Source organism: Cygnus atratus, chromosome 20, assembly GCF_013377495.2.
Source record: "Cygnus atratus isolate AKBS03 ecotype Queensland, Australia chromosome 20, CAtr_DNAZoo_HiC_assembly, whole genome shotgun sequence".
Classification (NCBI taxonomy): Eukaryota; Metazoa; Chordata; class Aves; order Anseriformes; family Anatidae; genus Cygnus; species Cygnus atratus.
In genome coordinates this window covers 6882949-6902621 of record NC_066381.1, presented here as the reverse complement: position 1 = coordinate 6902621, position 19673 = coordinate 6882949, and the positions used below count along the sequence as shown (strand labels likewise).

General features: G+C 61.4%; 2 protein-coding genes across 2 annotated transcripts; one reads left to right on the top strand and one right to left on the bottom strand.

The window, feature by feature from the left end:
* Positions 1-3429: 3429 nt before the first annotated feature.
* On the bottom strand, positions 3430-14350 carry NEK8 (NIMA related kinase 8). The gene is made up of 15 exons (XM_035561203.2): positions 14261-14350; positions 13703-13908; positions 12445-12677; positions 11587-11718; positions 11187-11395; positions 10734-10813; positions 10094-10275; positions 9733-9883; positions 8592-8668; positions 7290-7407; positions 6841-6991; positions 6445-6608; positions 6070-6228; positions 5745-5903; positions 3430-4319 (listed from the first exon to the last, which is right to left on the bottom strand). Exons 1-15 carry the CDS (start codon positions 14305-14307, stop codon positions 4291-4293), a joined length of 2097 nt encoding a protein of 698 aa, XP_035417096.1. The 5' UTR covers positions 14308-14350; the 3' UTR covers positions 3430-4290.
* Positions 14351-16282: 1932 nt separating this feature from the next.
* TLCD1 (TLC domain containing 1) lies at positions 16283-18372 on the top strand. The gene is made up of 4 exons (XM_035561056.2): positions 16283-16510; positions 16769-16851; positions 17151-17233; positions 17660-18372. Exons 1-4 carry the CDS (start codon positions 16314-16316, stop codon positions 18044-18046), a joined length of 750 nt encoding a protein of 249 aa, XP_035416949.1. The 5' UTR covers positions 16283-16313; the 3' UTR covers positions 18047-18372.
* The last annotated feature ends 1301 nt before the right edge of the window (positions 18373-19673 follow it).

Genomic DNA, 19673 nt, shown 5'->3' with positions numbered 1-19673 from the left:
ACCATCCCTGTGGGAGCGGGTGATGGCCAGGAGGGTCCTGCAGCCCCTGTGCCAGCATCCCATGGGGCTCCCCCCGAGTTGCTCCCCGTGAGCCTAGCGAGCCCCCACCTCCGACGGCAGGCATGGAGCAGGCAGAGTTTTATCCCTATTAACTCCATCTCTTTGATGTTCCCAAATTTTTCGTTTCTAACCTCGCTGAAGAGCCATCTCTGCTAATTAGCCCGGAGCTGACAAAGCCATCAGAAGGCGCTGGCTGTGCCGGCAGGATGGCTCGGAGGTGTCAGACCCTGCAAACAAAGATCCCCTCCTTTCCCCCTCTCCCTAATGAAAGCCCTCCCCGCACTCCACATTACAGCGAGGCATTTGTCTCGCACAAAGGCGACACAACCTCCAGGCAGGGCAATCGCCTTTGGAGAGGGGATATGTTCCCGGCCCCGCTGGCAGGTCAGGCCCCGGACCCATCTGGGCTCGGGGAGGCTTCCTTCTCCTCCTTCCTTCCCTCTGCCCCGCGTTTAGGGACAGAAAGCCGACGCTCTGGCTTCTAAAGAAGTCAAGGCGGCGCCTTTTGCCCCGGGGGAAGGAGTGGGGAGAGCCCGCTCCCTGTTCCTGGGGACCGGTGCCCGCAGAAGGTGAGGTGCTGGACGGACAGACGGTGGCTGCGAAGCCTCGTGGGAACAGGGCTGTGACCAGGACAGGTGCCAGAACCAACCCAGAGCAGCTCAGGGAGCAGCAGGCGGGTTTTGGCCCTTCCCTGCTGACAGCAAGGGGCCGAGGTCAGTGGGACGTGTAATCTCGGCAGGCATGGGAACGAGCATCCCTCGGAGCCTGCCTGCCTGCGGCTCCTCGTGTCCGTCCCTCCCTGCAGGCAGCTTTTCCCCGGTGCAAACGAACAGACCTCGGTGAAAATGAACAGACCTCGGTGTACATTAACAGACCCGGTCACCCGGGTGAGGTCGGCGCTGACGGGGATGCACCACCCGGGACCGGGAGTCCTCGTCCCATCACGCTGCCTCCCCAGCCCGCTCCTCACGGCCCCGGGATGTGCTCAGCCCCTGGGCGGCCGAGCCGAGCTCTTCCAGCCGTTTCCAGCACCAGGGTGCAGGGACAAAACAAGGATCGAGGCAGAAGCCCTGAGACCTGCAGTTTTCACTGGGAGCTTCTGTGGGGAAACAAAGCAGCAGACGTGAGGAATGCAACTGGCCTATTTGCTGGGGCTGCTCTCTGCCTCCGGCACACGGACGTGCCTCGGCTTGTCGTTTCAAGAGCTATTGTTGCTCGGGGCTGGGGGGCCTCTTTGTTTCCTTTACCCTTTCTCCAGGCTTGGTCACAGCCCGGTATTAAATTATTCAAATCATCTCGCCGGGCTTCACAGCTGAACAGAGCGAGCAGGCTGCGAAATCCCCAGGGCTCCGGACCTCGGCGGCCAACCCCCAGCCCAGCACCAAGCCCGCCGGGCGGCACCGGTCCCCCCCGGCCTGGGGGGAAAAGTCCCAATATTCGAGCTGGTGACACCCCCAGAACCAGCACTGCTGTGTGAAGCCCCTCGCTAAGCCATAAAACAACCCACCTAACGCCAGCAGGGCAGAGGGGGCTGCCAGGAGGACGCTGGAACAAGGAGCCTGGCTCTCAGGGCTGCACGTGGCCCTGGGGCAGAAGCATTTTGGCGTCACGGTTGGCGAGGCAAAGGGTGGCAGAGACTTCTGTCCCCACCAGCCAGCAGCCCTGGTGAGGCTGGAGCAGGAATCCTTCCTTATGGGGTGTGTTTGGATGCGGTGTGGGCTGAGGGGAGCCCCAAGAGAGGGGCTGTGTGGGTGGAGGGTGAGCACTGCACAGCCACGAGGAATCTTGCCGTAGGAGCTGGTGGTGCCCACAGCTCAGTGCAGGGAGGGAAGACAACAGCCCAGAGGGGCTCCGAGGTGATTTTCCCCAGCCCTGCAATTATCCTGGTGCTCAGGTTGGTCTGGGAGCAGCTACACCTTCCCCTCCACCGACAGCAGGGCTGCCACAGCTGTCCCCGTAACCTGCAGCACGAGGCGAGTGCCAAGGCACCGGCAGAGCCTTTGAACACAAGTCAGCTTCCTGGGATAGCAGGGTGTAACCGCCTGAAAAGGCAGCTCCACAAGAAACAAAACGGCAGGGGAAAAACCCATTCACCCGCCCTGCCAGGAGCCAAAGAGGGAGGCCGCGTCTGCAGCCAGGACTGCACACGCCTCTCCCGGCTGGACAGGACCTGCTCCCTTCCCCAGCCAGAGCCTGCGAGGCGAAGGAGGGAAGAGCAGGAGACCTACAGAAATTCATTACCTTTCACATGACAGAGGGATCAGTCGGCTTCTAGCAGAGCCCGGCGAGGTTTCCCTCATTGAAGACGGGAAAGAATCACAAAAATAATTAGAGAGATTCCATCTCAGCCAGCTTATGAAAGCACCGACTTTATACACAACAGATTGGCAACAGCACAAAGATGGATGTGAAAGGCAAGAGCATTTGCAATGTCAGACAGATCAGAGACAGAAGCTCATCAAAAAATGGCCCAGGGCAGATATGAGTTAAAAAAAGAAAAGGAAAAAAAAAATGAAGGAAAGGAAAGGAAAGGAAAGGAAAGGAAAGGAAAGGAAAGGAAAGGAAAGGAAAGGAAAGGAAAGGAAAGGAAAGGAAAGGAAAGGAAAGGAAAGGAAAGGAAAGGAAAGGAAAGGAAAAGGAAAGGAAAAGGAAAGGAAAAGGAAAGGAAAAGGAAAGGAAAAGGAAAGGAAAAGGAAAGGAAAAGGAAAGGAAAAGGAAAGGAAAAGGAAAGGAAAAGGAAAGGAAAAGGAAAGGAAAAGGAAAGGAAAAGGAAAGGAAAAGGAAAGGAAAAGGAAAGGAAAAGGAAAGGAAAAGGAAAGGAAAAGGAAAGGAAAAGGAAAGGAAAAGGAAAGGAAAAGGAAAGGAAAAGGAAAGGAAAAGGAAAGGAAAAGGAAAGGAAAAGGAAAGGAAAAGGAAAGGAAAAGGAAAGGAAAAGGAAAGGAAAAGGAAAGGAAAAGGAAAGGAAAAGGAAAGGAAAAGGAAAGGAAAAGGAAAGGAAAAGGAAAGGAAAAGGAAAGGAAAAGGAAAGGAAAAGGAAAGGAAAAGGAAAGGAAAAGGAAAGGAAAAGGAAAGGAAAAGGAAAGGAAAAGGAAAGGAAAAGGAAAGGAAAAGGAAAGGAAAAGGAAAGGAAAAGGAAAGGAAAAGGAAAGGAAAAGGAAAGGAAAAGGAAAGGAAAAGGAAAGGAAAAGGAAAGGAAAAGGAAAGGAAAAGGAAAGGAAAAGGAAAGGTAAAGGAAAGGAAAAGGAAAGGAAAGGAAAAGGAAAAGGAAAAGGAAAGGAAAGGACCCTTCTGGAGATAAAAAACATAACTCCTGTCTGTGACATGGTGATGTGCCCCCCTCCTGCCTGCAGAAAGGATCCCTGCTGAAAATTCATCATCTCCCTCTAGAGATCTGGGTTAAAAAACTTCAATTAGAGACAATCACTCGCTGTGTTTTGCTGCCTTCCACTAGCTCAGCTGGGAGCCAGCGAGCTGGTCAGCAGCAGGATTTAGGGGCCTGAGGACAAACATCAGCTGGAGGATCCTCAGCTGAGCTCCTGGGGCCATGGGAGGCTGTAATTGGAGAGCTCCGGGCGGCACTTCGGGAGAACGGCCGCGCTGCGCCACACAGGCGTGACGCTGCTCGCGCCGGGTTCGGCCAGCCATGCAGGCCAGGACCCTTGAAAGCGTGCTGAACAGCTCAACCAACGGGCAAAACGCTTTCGGGGGGGGATGGGAAAGGCCAGACTTCTCTAATTAGAAAAGAGGTTTGCACTTAGTCACCCAGTGTAGTGCCTGGGGCTGTAACTCCAGACACTGCTGTGCAAAGGCTGACAGTTCTCTCAGACACCAAGCTGTCAGCCTGGGCTTTGTAACCAGAGACAGTTTCCACAGGGGAAAACAACCTCTGTGCTCACCAGCAGCAGAGGAGAGCCCTTCTGCTTCCACAGGCACTTCCAACAGGGTGGAGAAGAGCCCCAGTGTGACCCACCGAACGCAGCGCCAGCACTGGGGATGTCTGCCCCACGGCAGGTCCAGTGCAGCGGCTCTCAGGCACTTCAGGCTCACAACGACCCTCGTTGATGCGATGCGAGACCAGCTCTGGTTCTGTGGGAACCGTCGTCAGGAGCTCCCTGTCGTTGCTGCTCCCTTCTGGGCGCAGGGACACGGGTCCAGCGAGAGGACAGGCACGCTACACGGAGCCCCTGCACCCGCACGGTGAGGCTGGATGCTGCCCCGCTCGCCTCCAGCTCACTGAGGAGGTGACTCTTCCACGGCAGCTGAAACACAAAAGCAACACCATGAATAAGCCCTAAGGCACCTCGATGAAGCTGCAGCAAGCAGTGTCCTGCAGCAACAGATGAGCAATGCAAACCCTGCCCTGCTGCCCCTGGAAGTGTCAGAGCCCGAGCAGGAGGAAATATCTTGAGGCTCGCGCCTTCCTCCTCCTCTCCAGCACGCCTGGCTTCTCCCAGTTATTCCAGGCCTGTGTTTGCAGTGGGATTGAGAAAAGGGTGCAGCAGCAGTCTCACAATAAAGCGGGCATGAGTCCAAGCCAGTCAAAAACAGCGCTGGCCACATGGGAGGAAACCGCAGAGCGGTGCACAACTGCCGCCCCAAAGGTGGAGCGCGGCTCGCCAGTGCCAGCACCCCTCCCTGCTCTCGGCCAGACCTGAAAGTGGCTGTAACATCAAAAGTGTCACCAGCTCGGGCTCTCTCTGGAGAGGTTTCCAAGGGACTGAGCTGCGTGAAAGCCCGAAGTGAGAACTTAAGCCCTGGTGCTGAATCTTGCAGCTGAGCCTGTGCCTCTACGTGCTCAGCCCCTGCAGTGCTGCAGGTGGGAGCCCACAACCCAGCTGCCCGGAGCGCAGAGCGACTCCAGCACTGGAAGGGGGATGCAGCTTGTAGCATTTTGCTCCCACGGCAAATTCCCTGCTTGTTCCTGAGCCCGGGGACTTGGCTGTGCCCCGTCCCCTTCACGGCAGCACGCATCACGTGAGAGCTCGGCACTCATCGCAGGAACGGGACCGATTCCGCTGCGCTGGGGCAGCCAGCGGGCCTCCTCCCCTCGGGGGTGTAATTAGCCTCCTTGAAGTGGGCTGGGGCTGGGATCCCTCAGCCCAGCGCCGAGGCCATAATCAGCCCGGCAGAGGAGGAAGAAAGGCCCCCTCCAGCAGTCTGGGCCAGGCTCCCATCGTACGCCCAGGCAACGGAAGGGCAGGGTGATGCCATGGGCACGTTTTAACCACGCAGCAATGCCGCCTTTGGCCTCAGCAGAGAGCAACCACAAAACCATCGCTATCTTTTCCAAACCACAACGGAGAGCCAGCAGCCAAAACGACGCCTCAAATCTCAGCTTCTTATTTCAGCAGCAGCAATTAGAGAGCTGCTCTTTTCGGATACTCGGGGGACCTCCGGCACGCCGGCTCCCCACCAGCTGCAGCCTGGCCAGCCCACCTGTCTGGGAGCGCGTGAGACAGCCTCTGCCACCCCTCTGCTCCCGCAGTCCGGGGGAAGCAGCACTGTCACAGGGTGGTGGGGCAGAAGGGGAATATTTCTGCACTTCAGGTTATTTCTGTTCCTCTAGAGGGACAGGAATAATACATAGCTACGTGCCAGGGTTGCTCGGTACAGCTCTGGGCACGAAGCATTGTGTCTGGCTGGGCCCTCACGGCAGGAATCTCAGCAGCAAAGCCTCTACTCACGCTTTACGGCCAGCAGCGTGTTCCCGTGGCAGCAGGCTACGGAGGTCACCAGGTACGGATGCGTCTCCTCCAGCTGCACAGGCCTCGGCGCTCCTGTTTCTTCGTCCTTCCTGCCCAAGCGTCCCCTGGCTCCTTTCCCCCAGGTGCACACCTCGCCGTCTGCAGAGGGACAGACCTGGCTGCACGCAGGGCTCCCGGTGGCCTTCACCAGGGAACAGCCTCCCGTCCACCCGGAGCTTTCTCCTGCCTCGACCGGCAACGTGGACTCCAGGCACTGGAAAGTCAGGGCCTGCTGCAGCCCAGCACGCGGGGACTTCAGCCTCACCTGCTCCGATGGCCACGGTGAAGGCGTCCCCACAAGCCACCACGGTGATCTTCATGGCCCGGAGCCCCACGACCAGGTGGGGCACGCGACTGTTGCGGCACGAGCTGGTGCCCAGCTGCCCGTGCTGGTTGCTCCCAAAGGTGTAACACTGGCCAGAAGCTGACAAGAGACAGGAGAAACAAACGGGTGTCACCCGAGGATGCACAGAACCCCTTTGCTCTCTACCACGCTGAGCATCCTACTCCACAGAGCTCCAGCACTGGGAGCAGGGTGTCTCTTGAGCCTCTTTCAGGCTTCTACCTACAAGAAAGGGAGGCAGGAGGAAGAGAGAGGAAACGCAGCCCCCTCTCCGGGGTCTGGGCACACACGCCTCACCTGTGACCGCAGCGGAGTGCGCCGTACCGATGTCGGCACACACAATTGGCTCTTGGTTCAAGGGGGCTGACTGGACACACGTGAACACAGTGGCCTCTTCCACCTGGTCCTCTGGGGAAGGTTCTTCCACTGATCTGATCTGGTCCAGGCCCAGCTTGTTACACCTGCGAAGAGGAAAGGGCAGCTCAGAGCTGGCTGGATCCAGCCCGGCACAGACACCCCAGCGTCAAATCCTGCCCTAGCATAACTGCACCCCCAGCAGCGAGACGCTGGGGAGCAGCATCACACGGAGATGTCTTCTAGAGACCCTTGCTCCATCTTCATGACGGACACAACAAGGGCCTGAGGAAGCTGTAAGGCAGGCCCTGAGGTCTCTCAGACCCTCACTTCCCCTACCTGTTGCTCCCGCAAGCAAGAATCTGGTTCTTCACTGTGAGGACCATGGAGGAATCGATGCCACAGATAACCCGCTGAGCCTCGTGCTCTGGTGGGACTGCTACCTGCTGGGGGGAGTTGTGGCACTCCAGGGTGCCCAGCCCAAGCCGACCTGGCAGGAGGAACAAAGCAGGACACAGCTGACGGCAACGCACAAACTGAGCACACCCCCACGAGCCACCGCATCGACGGGGCTGCCCGCAAGAGCCCAGCCTGGGACCCATCACCACGAAAGGCAGCGAAACCCCGAGCACGGGGGCCCTGGTGTGCAGTGAAGCGGCTGCGCCTCGTCCACACCCACCTCGCCTGGCACATCTGGAGCGGACCGCAGGCGAGCAGGGCCAGCGAGGGGAGTGGGAGCAGGCAACGGAAAGCACGAGCCCCGTTTGGCTCAGCAGAGCTCTTCTTACCATTATCCCCCCTGCCCCAGGCAAACACTTCCCGTTCGTTGGAAACTGCCAGGACGTGGGACGCGCCACAGGCCACCTGCACCATCTCGTAGCCCAGCAGGGCCTCCACGATCTTGGGCTGGCAAGGGAAGAGCAGCAGCCGTCAGCCGAGACCTCCCAGCCCGCCCGGCTGCTCCCATCCCTCCCACCCTGCCCCCCCAGCCCCAGCGCAGCGCTGGCAGCATCCCAGTTCTCATCCAACACAAACACCGGAGAATTTTTTCTTTTTTTGGTTCCAGACAGCCTTCAAAGGGTTTTAAGAGACTACGTGCACGCAGCGCAGAAGATAATGCAAACATCTCTGGGGCGGAAGAAAGCAGCCAGCACAACGGTTTGGAGAGGGAAGAGGTTCAGCCGAAGGGCTGGGATTCGCCCCCCTGCCCGCACGGGGAGTGCCAGGGGCTGTTAACGCACGCTCTGAGCAGGCAGGGGCTTGGTGCAGGATGCGTTGGCTGAAAGGCTCTCGTGCAGAGGAGCCGTGAGCCGTCGCCACGTATTCGTTAGGGCGTGGGGAGACCGGGATCTCCACGGTTCGTCCAGCCCCTGCTGTGACCTGCTGTTAGATCTGACACCTCGCCGCAGCAAGCCTCGTTCTCATTATGTGCCTGAAGTGAAAAGCACCATTTGCTGGGAGCTGGCTCCTGCTCCCACTTGGTCTCCCCCCAGCAATAAACACCGAGCAGCTCAGCTCCGGACGGAGCGAGGCACAAATGAGCCAGCTGACCAGAGAGACAAATGGCACCGGTCCCCGGGCTCGGCTGGAAGCCATCGGCTGCTGCCACATCCGAGGGCAGGCAAGGAAGAAGCTGGAAGGGAACAAGAGCCCCTCAGCCCCGGCGCTCGGAGCCAATCGGAAACACACAGCTCTTCTTTAAATACTGGCTCTTTTGAAAAATAACTTTTCGCAGTGAACCCTGGCAGCTGCAGGCCAAGAGTGAAGCAGGCAGGTGTGTGATTGGAGGCAGGCTCCAAGCTGGGCGCCTGCCAACAGCAACCACAAGGCAGCTCTTGACTTCCCCCGCGCTCAAAGGGATCATTGTGTAGGGGGGGGGGGGGGGGGAGCTGGAGAGAAAGAGAGAGGCAGGTTGGGCCTTTTAAAACCCGCAGCGACGAGGAGAGGAGGGGGAGGGTTGCGGATGCCAGAGCACGCCTGGGATGCACACCCCTGGAGCTGGGATGAGCCGCGTGTCTCACGTGGCGGAGAAAGCGCAATCCGTCCCCTGCCCTTGGGGGAGCAGCGTGCCCGGCACCTCCGCAACAAACCTGGCTGACGTCCGTGAAGTTTCCGTGCCCCAAACAGCCGTTGCTGCCGCTGCCGAAAGTCATGATTATCCCCCGGTCTGGGAAGGCAGAAAGAAGTGGCGTGAGCGGTACACGGGACGCCCCGCGAGGCGCACACGCAGCCCGCGGGGACTGGCTCTGCTCGGACCCGCTGTGACTCATAACCTGCTGGGGGGCCCCCCGCGGCCTTCGGCAAGCTTGCAGAGAGCAGCAGCAGCCTCGATGCGCTGCAGCAGCTCGCCGAACAAACATCGGATGATAGGGGAGCACCGAGATAACATTATTGCAGCTGTGTACGCAGGAGCTGCTAGCTCCACGGCCTGTCAAGGTGTTAAATACACAGAGCTGCTCGCCGAGCAGCCGCCCAGCAGAGCGGTGGCAGGAAAACGCCACGGGGAGGGAGGACAAACACACGCTTGCGGAGTTTGCCAGTTGCATATCTGTCACCTACTGCCCTGATCCCCAGCAGAAGGGCAAACGGGGCTCTCAAAGGACCCCCGGGGAGGGCTTTGCTCCCCAGGCATGGCCTCAGGCTGGTGCGCATGCTCTCCTCCCAACCAGAAAGCCTCCTGGCCCGCTTTAACGGGGCGTCAGACCCTGCCTTCCTGCAGCTCAGGGCAATCAGTCCCCCAGGAGCTCACAGGAACCCTTCGTGCTGACTTCTTGTTGCAGTGCCAGTCAGCGCCTGTGTCCGTGTCACACTCGCACAGTACGTGACAGAGAATGGCTGAACTTCCCAGACATTCCTCACGCTCCAGGCCCCACTGCTCGGGCCATTTCTGGCTTCAGGTGACAGCGCTGCAGGCAGGACGACAAACTGAATGCATTTATTGCCTTCCCCATACCAGACGGACCTTTGGGACCCGGTTGACTAGCGTCACATCACGTGAGGTCCTGTGATTCATGCCTGCCCCCACCTGATGCTACACGGCATGCCACAGAGCCCTTCATTTCATCCCAGCCCAGTGCATCTCCCGGTTCTGCTCTGAGCAGGTAGCCCAGGCTGTCACCCTGCGTTTGTAAGCCAGCACCAAACCAGGCTGGGACTCATCCGGGACTCATCCAGGCACCAAACCAGCAGTCCCGGGACTCATCCAGGCAAAGGCGCACGGCAGCAGCTCACCTGTGAGACAGGCAGTGAAGAGATCGCCGCAGGACACGTGTTTGATGGTCACGCCAGACTGGCCCTCCAGAAAACGGGACACAAACTGAGGCTGCAGCTGCTCGGTGGCTCCTGGCAGAGAGGGGCCTCCCGCAGCACCCATCGGGGGAGCCTGGAGAGGAGAAGCCACGTGCACCAAGAGAGATGGGTAGGAGAATCAAGTTGGGCCCCTTCCCACAGTGACATCCACGTCCTGCACTAGACTGTGGTCTGGGGGACGCAGGGCCAGGATCCGTGCGGTGAGGGGAAGTTTCTCCTCCTCAGAAACCGCACCTCTGAGCCCTCCGTGGCCACCGCCCGCCCCAGGTTCCCCGCGGCTCACCTCCCACATGATGAGGCGCCCCGATTTGGTGACCCCGGCCTTCTGCGTCCTGCCAGCAGACACCTGCACCACTTCGGTGTTGAGCATGGGCAGGCGGAGCGGGGTGGTGATGCCGCTCCCCCAGGTGTAGATGGACGACAGGGGCGGAGGGATTCCCGTCCTGGCTGAGCCACCTCGAACGCCTGCGGGTCAAACAGAAACCATCGAGTTAAGGCTCCTTCCTCTCCTCCCGCAGGAGGAGAAGCACCCCAGCCAGCCTCGGTGCCCCCACAGCTGCCTGCCGGCAGCACCAGAGCAGCTCAGGGCTTCGGTCCAACGCCGGCAAGGAGCTCGCTGCCAGGGCTGAGGAAACACAGGGGAACAGCTCCTTGTGTTTTATCCCAGAAACGAGGGAAGCAGCAGCACGACAGCTCTCACTAATTGTTGCCAGTGCCAGCTGCACTGCCCTGCGTCGGGACTTCCTCCTTTAGCACCCCGACGGCTGGGTCCAGCCTTTACAGCAGAAGCTGCAGAAACTTGAATCAGGGCTCAGAGGAGGTGATGTTTCCTACTGTCCTCTCTCCTGAGGTTCGAGTGCCTCTCTGACCCCCTGACACCCAAGTAAGAGGGTTTTTTTTGAAAGCCCCATGCCAAGACTCACCCCTCGGCCTGGCGCTGCTCACTCGTCCCCCCGTCCGGCCGTGGGTCACTGCTGGAACCGGAGCCAAGGGCTTTTCAGGCCTGCCAAACCAAAAGCCAGTCCTTACCGCCAGCTCAGCGCCACCACACAAGTTCTGGGCAGACGTACAGCAGAAGCCACAGCTGACTAGCTCACAGAACTGCCTCGGCAGGTGCTTTAAGCCACCTGAGAAAGGGAAGTCAGTGTCAATGCGCTTCCCCCCGAGCTCCCAGCTCTCTGCTACTGCCACGACAAGCCCACACCTGCTGCGGCCACAAGCCACAGGGCCTGCAGCAGCTGCACGTTGGGTACCGCAGCAGAACGGCACGGGGACAGCTCTTTGTGGAGCTTGTACCACAGACAGTGAGCTGGTCTGACGTGTTGTGAGCTGTGGCTGCCCCTGCCGAGGGACGCAGACGTGGCAGGACCACTTGCCTTCTCATTTTAACGCTGCCCACGTCGGTGTAGAGGTTGAGGAGGGGGCGGATGCAGATGGCCTGGGCCATGATCTCATTCAGCTGTGGCCGCTTGGAAGGGTCCAGGTTCAGCATGCTGAGGATGAGCTGGCGCAGGTCGGGGCTGTACCTATCCGATATTGGGGCAAACGTCCCGCTCATGATCTTCAACACTAAGGCAGGGAGATTCTGAGAGAAAACGAGAGAGAGACGTACAGTGGCTGGGCAGGCAGAGGCGAGGCCAAGGCGTAAGATGCCCTCAGCACTGCCCTCTGCCTTCACACCGCCAGGCGCAGTGAGGAGAGTGAACCAAGCGCGCATTTTCACCTCTGTAAGTGACCACGGCTCCCTGCACCGCATGTGAACCGTATCTGTCTTACCGCAGCTTCAAACGCTCTCTTGAGGCTGGCAAGTTCGTACAGCACACAGCCCAAAGCCCAGATATCGCTCTTCTGGTTGTAAGGCTTCCCTTCGCAGAGCTCTGGGGAGATGTAGCACGGAGTTCCCACAACCTGAAAGGGATGGAGAAATCTACAGCGATGCTGTGAAAGGCAGGAAGGTGGAAAGAGAAGAGCTTGGTTTACAGCCCAGGGCACTGACTGGCCAGAGCACCAAAGCTTAGGGGAGCTGGGTGTTTGTTCCCCGGTGTCAATGTCTGGCTGACAATCTCAGTAAAAAAATATGAGGATTTGCCTTCCTGGAGGCCTCCCTTGCACATACAGAGATTACTTCTAATTTTGCTCCTATTCACTTGAGAGAATCGAAGCCCAGAGCAATGAGCATGATATAAACGGCCAGCCAGGTTTGACCAGGTAGGGAACGATACCAAAATCTCAAACACAGAGAGGAGATTAAGGCAAGGCAGGACAGAGGGGCACTGGCAGGAATTCAGTTGCCAGGTGTGTGTCTGATGAGCCTGCAAACACCATCCCTTTGAGCGGCAACAGGAGAAGCTCAACTGACCCTCACCAGAGGGCTCAGACACCCCATCCTCTCCTCTCCCAGGCTCAGGCAAGCAGCTCTTTCTCACTTTTCTGCAGCCTACAGAACCACAACAAATCCGGGCACAAAGCTATCAGCCTGTACAAACTCCAAGGAGTTGTGTGACCTACTGCAGGTACCCTACCTCCAACCTTACTCCTACAGCAGCTTCCCAAAGACCATCGCGAGCCAAGCCCAGCGTTCCCAGCCTGCTGCCGTGGCGGTAAGCAGCTCCCCTGCGAGGCCAGGCCACCCACCGTGTAGGCTTTGCTCTTGCTGCTCAGGATTTTGGAGATGCCGAAGTCCCCGATCTTGACAATCATGCGGTGCTTGTCCAAGAGGATGTTCTGCGTCTTCAGGTCGCGGTGCAGGATCTGCTTGGTGTGCACGTGGTGAAGAGCCAGGAGGATCTGCACGAAGAAGTGCAGGATGGTGTCCTCATCCAGCAAGGAGTTGCAGCGCTTGTGAATAAACTCCGCCAGCGTGCCCCCTGCAAAGGCCAACCAAGGGCTGTCAGCACAGGGCGGCACGAGCCCCGCCTAAAAATCGGGGGATTTAGGCACAGCATCTTAACGAGGCAAGCACACGGGAAAGAACACGTCCTGGTGGGACATGTGGCACGTTCTCTCCGTGCTCCCGAGACCGTGCGGAGAACAATGGCAGCACAGTTGGTGGGATGAAGAAACAGCGGGAGAGAAGTCGCTGTTGACATCCTGTCAAAGGCAGCAGGAAAAAGGAACGCGAAAATTACAGCTCCTGGAGCCCTGTCAGGACACAAACCTCGATGGCAGAACAAGATAAGCCTGTTCTGCAGACGAAAATTCTTGCAGTCCAAGAGGCCACGTGGCACTGAGAGGCCCCTATCAAGAAGGGGAGGTCTCGATTCAGGTTTCCTGCGAAACCTTTAACAAACTCATGCAAATGTTGAGTTAATCTTACGCTCCACGGCAAGTCTCGTTAGAAATCACATCTTCCCACACAGATCTGTGGGACCAACAGCGTGGCCAAGAGCTGACAAAGGGAAACACAAGTGAAACCCAAACCCGGGGCAGATGGTGGAACGCTTATCATCGGCAGGGGTGTCAGAAATCTCTTTGTATCTGTTAGGAGTAGCAGGCATAAGGCGTGTAAGCACAGAAACACAGAGTGGCTGGGGGTTGGCAGGGACCTACGGAGGTCCTCATGTCCACCCCCTGCTCAGGCAGGGCCAGCTAGAGACGATTGCCCAGGCCCACGACCAGATGGCTTCCGAGGATCTCCAGGGAGGGCGACTCCAGCACCTCTCTGGGCAACCCGTGCCAGCGCTCAGCCACTTGGCTCTTGGTCAGCTTGGCGCCCACCAGGACCCACAGATGCTTCTCGGGAAAAATATATAACAGCCGTATCTGCTCTAGAAGGCCTCGTTTGTAGTCCTGGGGGGTTCTGGAGGACAACGTGAGGCCACGGCAGGTGGACCCAAGGCGAGCTGGATGCTCGGCGTCCCCTGGAGCCGCTCGAGGGGCGAGCGGGGCCCACCTGGGGCGTACTCCATGGCGATCATGAGGGCCTTGTCCTCCAGGAAGTTCTCGTAGTACTCGATGACGTTGGGGTGGCTGAGCAGCTTGAGCACCTGGCACTCGTTCTGCGCCGCCAGCCGCTCGTCCTTGCTCATCTGCTCCACGGGGATCTGCTTCAGGATGACCAGCTTCTGGTCGGCCTTGCGCAGGCACAGGTGGACGATGCTGCGGGGACACAGGGACAGGGCGCCCTTGGGTGACACGCGGGGCCTGGTCTGCCGCGTTGCCGTGGCAACGGGGACTGCATGGCAACCCCTTCCCCATCCCGGGGGGGGGGGCCACGTCCCCCCCCTCCCGTTACCATGGCAACAGCCAGGGTCAGCCCCCCCCCCCCCCCGTGCCACACTCACCCCGCGCTGCCATGGCAACGGGGCCCGGAGCCTTGTTGCCATGGTAACGAGGCCTGCGGCCTGCCACCCCGCGGTGCCAGCGGCCTGCCGCCCCCCCTCACCCCCCCACCCCCGGAGCCCCCCGCTCCGCCCGGAGCCCCCCTCAGCCGCCAGCCGTCCCCCCTCACCCGAAGGCCCCTCTCCCCACCACCCGGATCCGTTCGTATTTCTCCATCGCTCCCCCTGCAGGCCCAGGCCCCTCCCGTTTCCATGGAGACACTTCCGGGTTCCCCTACGGTGGCCGCGGGCGGACAAAACTCCCCGGACCGCGCCCGTTCCAGCCCCCCCACCTCGTTGTAGGGCCGTTACATGGCCACGGAACGCCCCCGGCGGCTCCTCACCGCTCCCCACCCCACCGGGGTGTCCCCTCCCGGGTGTCCGGTGCCCCCATCCCCTCCCTGCCGCCGCCCCAAGCCAGCTTTGCCCCCCCTGGGACCCCCCTCGGCCGGCCCTGGGGGGGGTCTCTGGCACCGGGGGGGGGTCCTCGCCCTGCAGCCGGGGGGGGGGGGGCGCCCCTGCCCCAAAGAGGGGCACGGGGACAGCGGTGGCACTGCCCCCCCCCCCCCCCCGCAGGCCATGCCGTGTGGCCGTGCTGCCATCTAGCGACACCCAGCACGGCGAGATGGGGGCGGGGGGGGTGTCCCCAGAGCCCCCCTGAAGAGGCCAGGGGTGGCTGGGGGCGAGGTGACAGCGCTGGGACACCGGGGGGGGAGGGGGGCTCTGGGACACGCAAACAGTGCCTGGGACAGATGTGTAACGCCCTGTGGATGGACGACGCCTGGTGCACACGGAAGGGGCCTCAAAGCCCCCCCTCAGCCCCAGCCCCCCCGCCGTGGGCAGGGCGCCCCCCACCACGGCAGGGTGCCCAAGGTCCCGTCCGGCCTGGCCTTGGGCACCTCAGGGATGGGGCAGCCACAGCTCCTCTGGGCAGCCTGCGCCAGGCCTCGCCGCCCTCACCGTGAGGAATTTCCTCCTGATGGCTAGTCTGAATCTGTTCTCATGGAGTTTAACGCCATTCCCTTGCCCTGTCATCATCTACCTGAGCAGAGAGTCCTCCTCCGTCTTTTTTATAAGACCTCTTTAGGTACTGAAAGGCTGCAATGAGGCCTCCCTGGAGCCTTCTCTTCATCAGACATTTAATGGCTGATGCATACACGCACACACGTGCAATGCCCAGCATGGATACGGGCCATGGAAAGGCCAATGCACACACACAGATGTGCAATACCCAGCTTGCAAAGGCCAATGTACACAAATGTGCAATGCCCGGCATGGTCATGGAAAGGCTGATGCACACACACAGATGTGCAATGCACAACATGGACGTGCAATGGCCAATACATGCATGCACACAGGCAATACATGCAATGCCCAGCAGGGACGTGCAATGCTTGCAGAGACATGCAATGGCTGATGCACACACACACACGTGCAATGCCCAGCACAGACATGGAATGGCTGATGTGCACACATACACGCAATGCACAACATGAACATGCAATGGCCAGTGTATGCACACACACGTGCAATGCCCAGCATAGATGTGCAATGGCTGATGCATGCACACACATGTGCAATGTTTGGCACAGACATGCAATAACCAATGCACAGACACACGTGTGCAATGCCCAACATAGACATGCAATGGGCAATGCATGCACACACCCGTGCAATGCCTGGCACGGACACGCAATAACCGATGCACAGACACACGTGTGCAATGTCCAGCACAGATGTGCAATCCCAGCATGGACATGCAATGCCCAATACATGCACACACACACACACGTGTGCAATGCTTAGCATGGATGTGCGATGCCCAGCATGGACGTGCAACACACGTCCACACACGTGTGCAACGCCCACACACGTGTGCAACGCCCAGCATGGACGTGCAATGGCTGACGCATGCACACACGTGTGCGATGCCCACCACGGCCACGCAATGCCCGACACACGCACACACACACACACGTGTGCAAGGCCCATCCCGTACACACCCCGCCCAACACCCGACCCCCCCCCCCAGCGCAGCCGCACTTCCCGCCACGAGCTGGCGCCGGGACGGGCTGAGGGGCGTGGCCGTTCGGGAAAAGCCCCGCCCCCGGCCCCGCCCCCCGGCCCCGCCCCCGGCCGGCAGCCCGCGCCAGCGCGCGCCCCGCGGCGCGGGAGCGGAGCGCGATGGGCCCCGGGTGGCGGGCGCCGTCGGCGGCGCTGGTGGGCGGCAGCGTGGCGCTGTTCGGGGGGCTGCGCAGGGCCGCCCTGGCCCTGCCCCGGCCCGCAGCCGTGCGGAGCCGCCCCGGCAGGGTCTGGCGCTGGGGGAACCTCCTCGTCTCCTTCGCGCACTCCGTGCTGGCCGGGCTCTGGGCCCTGTTTAGGTACCGGGATGGGAAGGGGAGGAGGGTACCGGGGGGAGGGGGGGGGGACACGGCCGGCTGTGCGGTGGGGAAACCTCGTCTTCTCGCCCGCCCGCCCGCCCTCGAGTAGGTTTCCCCTCGGTAGCCGGACCCCCCCCCCCCCCCGAGCACGGGAAGCCCCGATTCGTCCCGGCATCGCAGCAGGTTTGGGGTCCCGGGGCCGTACCCGCCGCGCTCACCCCATTTCTCCCCGTTTTTCTGCTCCCCCCCCGCCCCCAGCCTCTGGCAGTCCCCGGAGCTGCTCTCCGACATCCAGGACGGCTACAGCGTCTCAGGGCACCTGCTCGTCTGCTTCTCCTCAGGTAAGCGGCCGCATGGCCAGGACACATTTGGGACATGGCCGGGACACGGCCGTCCCGTGGGACTGCACCCACCCAGCTCAGGGACCCCCCCACCTCCCGCTTCGTCAGCAGCAAGCCGCCTGCATGGCGCCAGCGCCCCAGGGCACGGCTCCACCACGGGGCTCCCTACCCAGGGCACGAGCATGCCGCCCTCCCCGTCCCCACTGCTGGGCACCCCAAGCCCCTCCAGCACCTCCTTTCCCGCAGCGGGGTGACGGCACGCAAGCCGAACCCCCCCCATGCTCTCCCTCGTTCCGCAGGCTACTTCATCCACGACAGCCTCGACATCATCTTCAACCACCAGTCCCGCTCGTCCTGGGAGTACCTGGTGCACCACGCCATGGTGAGCACAGGGAGGGGATGAACCACCTAGGGGGGCTGCCGTGCCCCTGGGGCTGTGCGGCGAGGCGAGCCGCAGCCCTTCCCTGCGCCTCGCCCTGGCTGCCAGGTAGGTTGCGCATCCAGGAGGCCAGGGCGCCCGGCGGGGCAGGACGGCTGCCAGCGGCGGCTCCCGGCGCCGGGAGCCAGACAGGCTGCTGCTCCCTGGCAGAGGGGCACGGCTTGGTCTTGGGGAAGCTGGCACTGGGGACCGAGATCCACCCTTGGATCGGGCGCCCGCGGGGTTTCAGGGTCTCCAGGAGGGGACCTGCTAAAGGGGAGCGGTGCTGAGTGCTCCCACCTAGGGTGCGCCCAGAGCCTGGTGGGGAAGCGCTCACGTCCCGCGGGGCTGTGCCCAGGCTGGGACCTGACCCCCGTCCCCTTCTCCCAGGCCATCTCTGCCTTCATCTCGCTCATCATCACGGGCCGCTTCCTGGTGGCGGCGATGCTGCTGCTGCTGGTGGAGGTGAGCAACATCTTCCTCACCGCCCGCATGCTGCTCAAGATGAGCAACGTGCCTTCGCCGGCGCTCTACCAGGCCAACAAGTACGTCAACCTGGTGATGTACTTCGCCTTCCGCCTGGCGCCCCAGGCCTACCTCACCTGGTACTTCCTACGCCACGTGGAGGTGCAGGGCCAGGGCGCCTTCCTGACGGCCAACCTGCTGCTGCTCGACGCCATGATCCTCATGTACTTCTCCCGCCTCCTGCGCTCCGACTTCTGCCCTTCCCTGCGCAAGGGGAGGGACGTGGACGGGGAGAAGTTCCTCATAGACTGAGAACCCCGGGCTCTCTCCGTACCTGCTCTTGATGTGCCTTAGGGCTCGCTCCCCCGGCCACGGGCCCTGCGTTCACCCGCTCTGCTGCCTGCAAGCCGCTGCTACCCTGCTGGACCAGCCCGACAGCCTCGCCGAGCCGTGGGGATGCCGCCGAAGCCGGGGGCACAGCCTGGGGAGGAGCAGCCCGAGCTGGCTTCGGCGCCAGCGCGGCCAGGGGCGGCTGCGTGGCGCAGCCGATGGCCTGAGAGAGGGCTGGGAGGGAAGGGCCGCGGCCCTCCCGCCGTGGTGCTGGGTGCTCTGTGCATTAAATCGGTCTGTTCACTGCTGCCGCGGCGTGCCCGGGCTGGCTTTTTCTGCGGTGTTAGGAGGAGGAGGGATGAGGGCATGGGAAAGGATGCGCCCCCCCGCTCCCAGGGGAGGGCAGGGAGCCGGCACCATCCCGCAGCTCGCGCCGTGCCAGGGACCCCCGGGGGACGCATCCAGCCCGCCGGGTCCCAGCACGGTGCTGACAGAGCAAGGCTCCAGCTCTCCCTCGCCGCCTTCCACTCGTGTTTTTTTTTTTTTTTTTTCTCCTTTCTCCCCCCTCCACAGACCCCCCCCCCTCGTGCGTGAGCTCCCGCACCCCAAGGGCTGCGCAGGGATGGGGGGGAAGGCGGCAGGAGAGGGGCTGAGCCCTGCTGCGGTCCCTGAACCGCCTGGGCCTGGCAGCATGGAGCCGTGACTCACCCGGCAGCCACGTGAAGCGGAGCTGGCATGGGAAGGCCGAGTGAGGCCACGGGCTCTTCCTGGAACATCGCTGCCTGCTCAATCCCCCCGGGGCTGCCTCCGCCAGCACCGCGCGGCTCCAGCCCCGCTGCCTCCAGCAGCCCCCCCCCCAGATCCGGGGTGCAGCTCCCCCAAGGAGGGGGGAAACTGGGCCGGAGCTGGCCCAGCCGGTCCTGTGGGGCACGGGAGCAGTGGGAAGGCAAACGCTGCTGACGTGACAGCTCCGGGATCACCCCGCACTGGCTACGAGCAGTGGGGCTTAGAGGGATTCCTGCCCGGCCCCCTGCTCCGGGGCAGGATCGGTCCTAAAACAGCAGCTCAGGCAGACACGGGGCTGCAGGTCAAATGAGGATCGAGGGGAAGCAGCTTGCCTGTGGTGCTGGATCCTGCCAGGGCTCCCCGACCCCACAGCTGGCGCGGGGGGCCGCGTGTTGGCAGAAGTTGAAATGGAGACGCAATACTGGGGGCCGTGCGTGGGCAGGGATCTCCTCCAGCCCCGCAGCAGCCGCCTCGCCCCCTCCTCGCTCGGTGCCAGGGCAGCAGTAAGCAGCCCCCGAGCCGAGCCGCCGGCTCCCCTCCTGCCCCAGCAGGCCCCAGCCTTACCACCAGGAGCTGTCCTGATGTTACACCGCATCCTCCCAGCTGCAGCTGAAGCCCCACGGCCTCAGCACCACCTCCACCTGCCGATACCCCACACAATGAGTCCCCAAACTCCATTTTCCCTCCTCCCCATCACCTCTCCCCTGGTCTCTCCTTTCCCAGCACGGAGCACACGCAGCCCCAGGGGACCAGGCCGTGCTCCCGCCACCCTCCTACATCACGGAGGGGTCAGGCATCAACCCAGTTACCCCAGCAGGGCCCC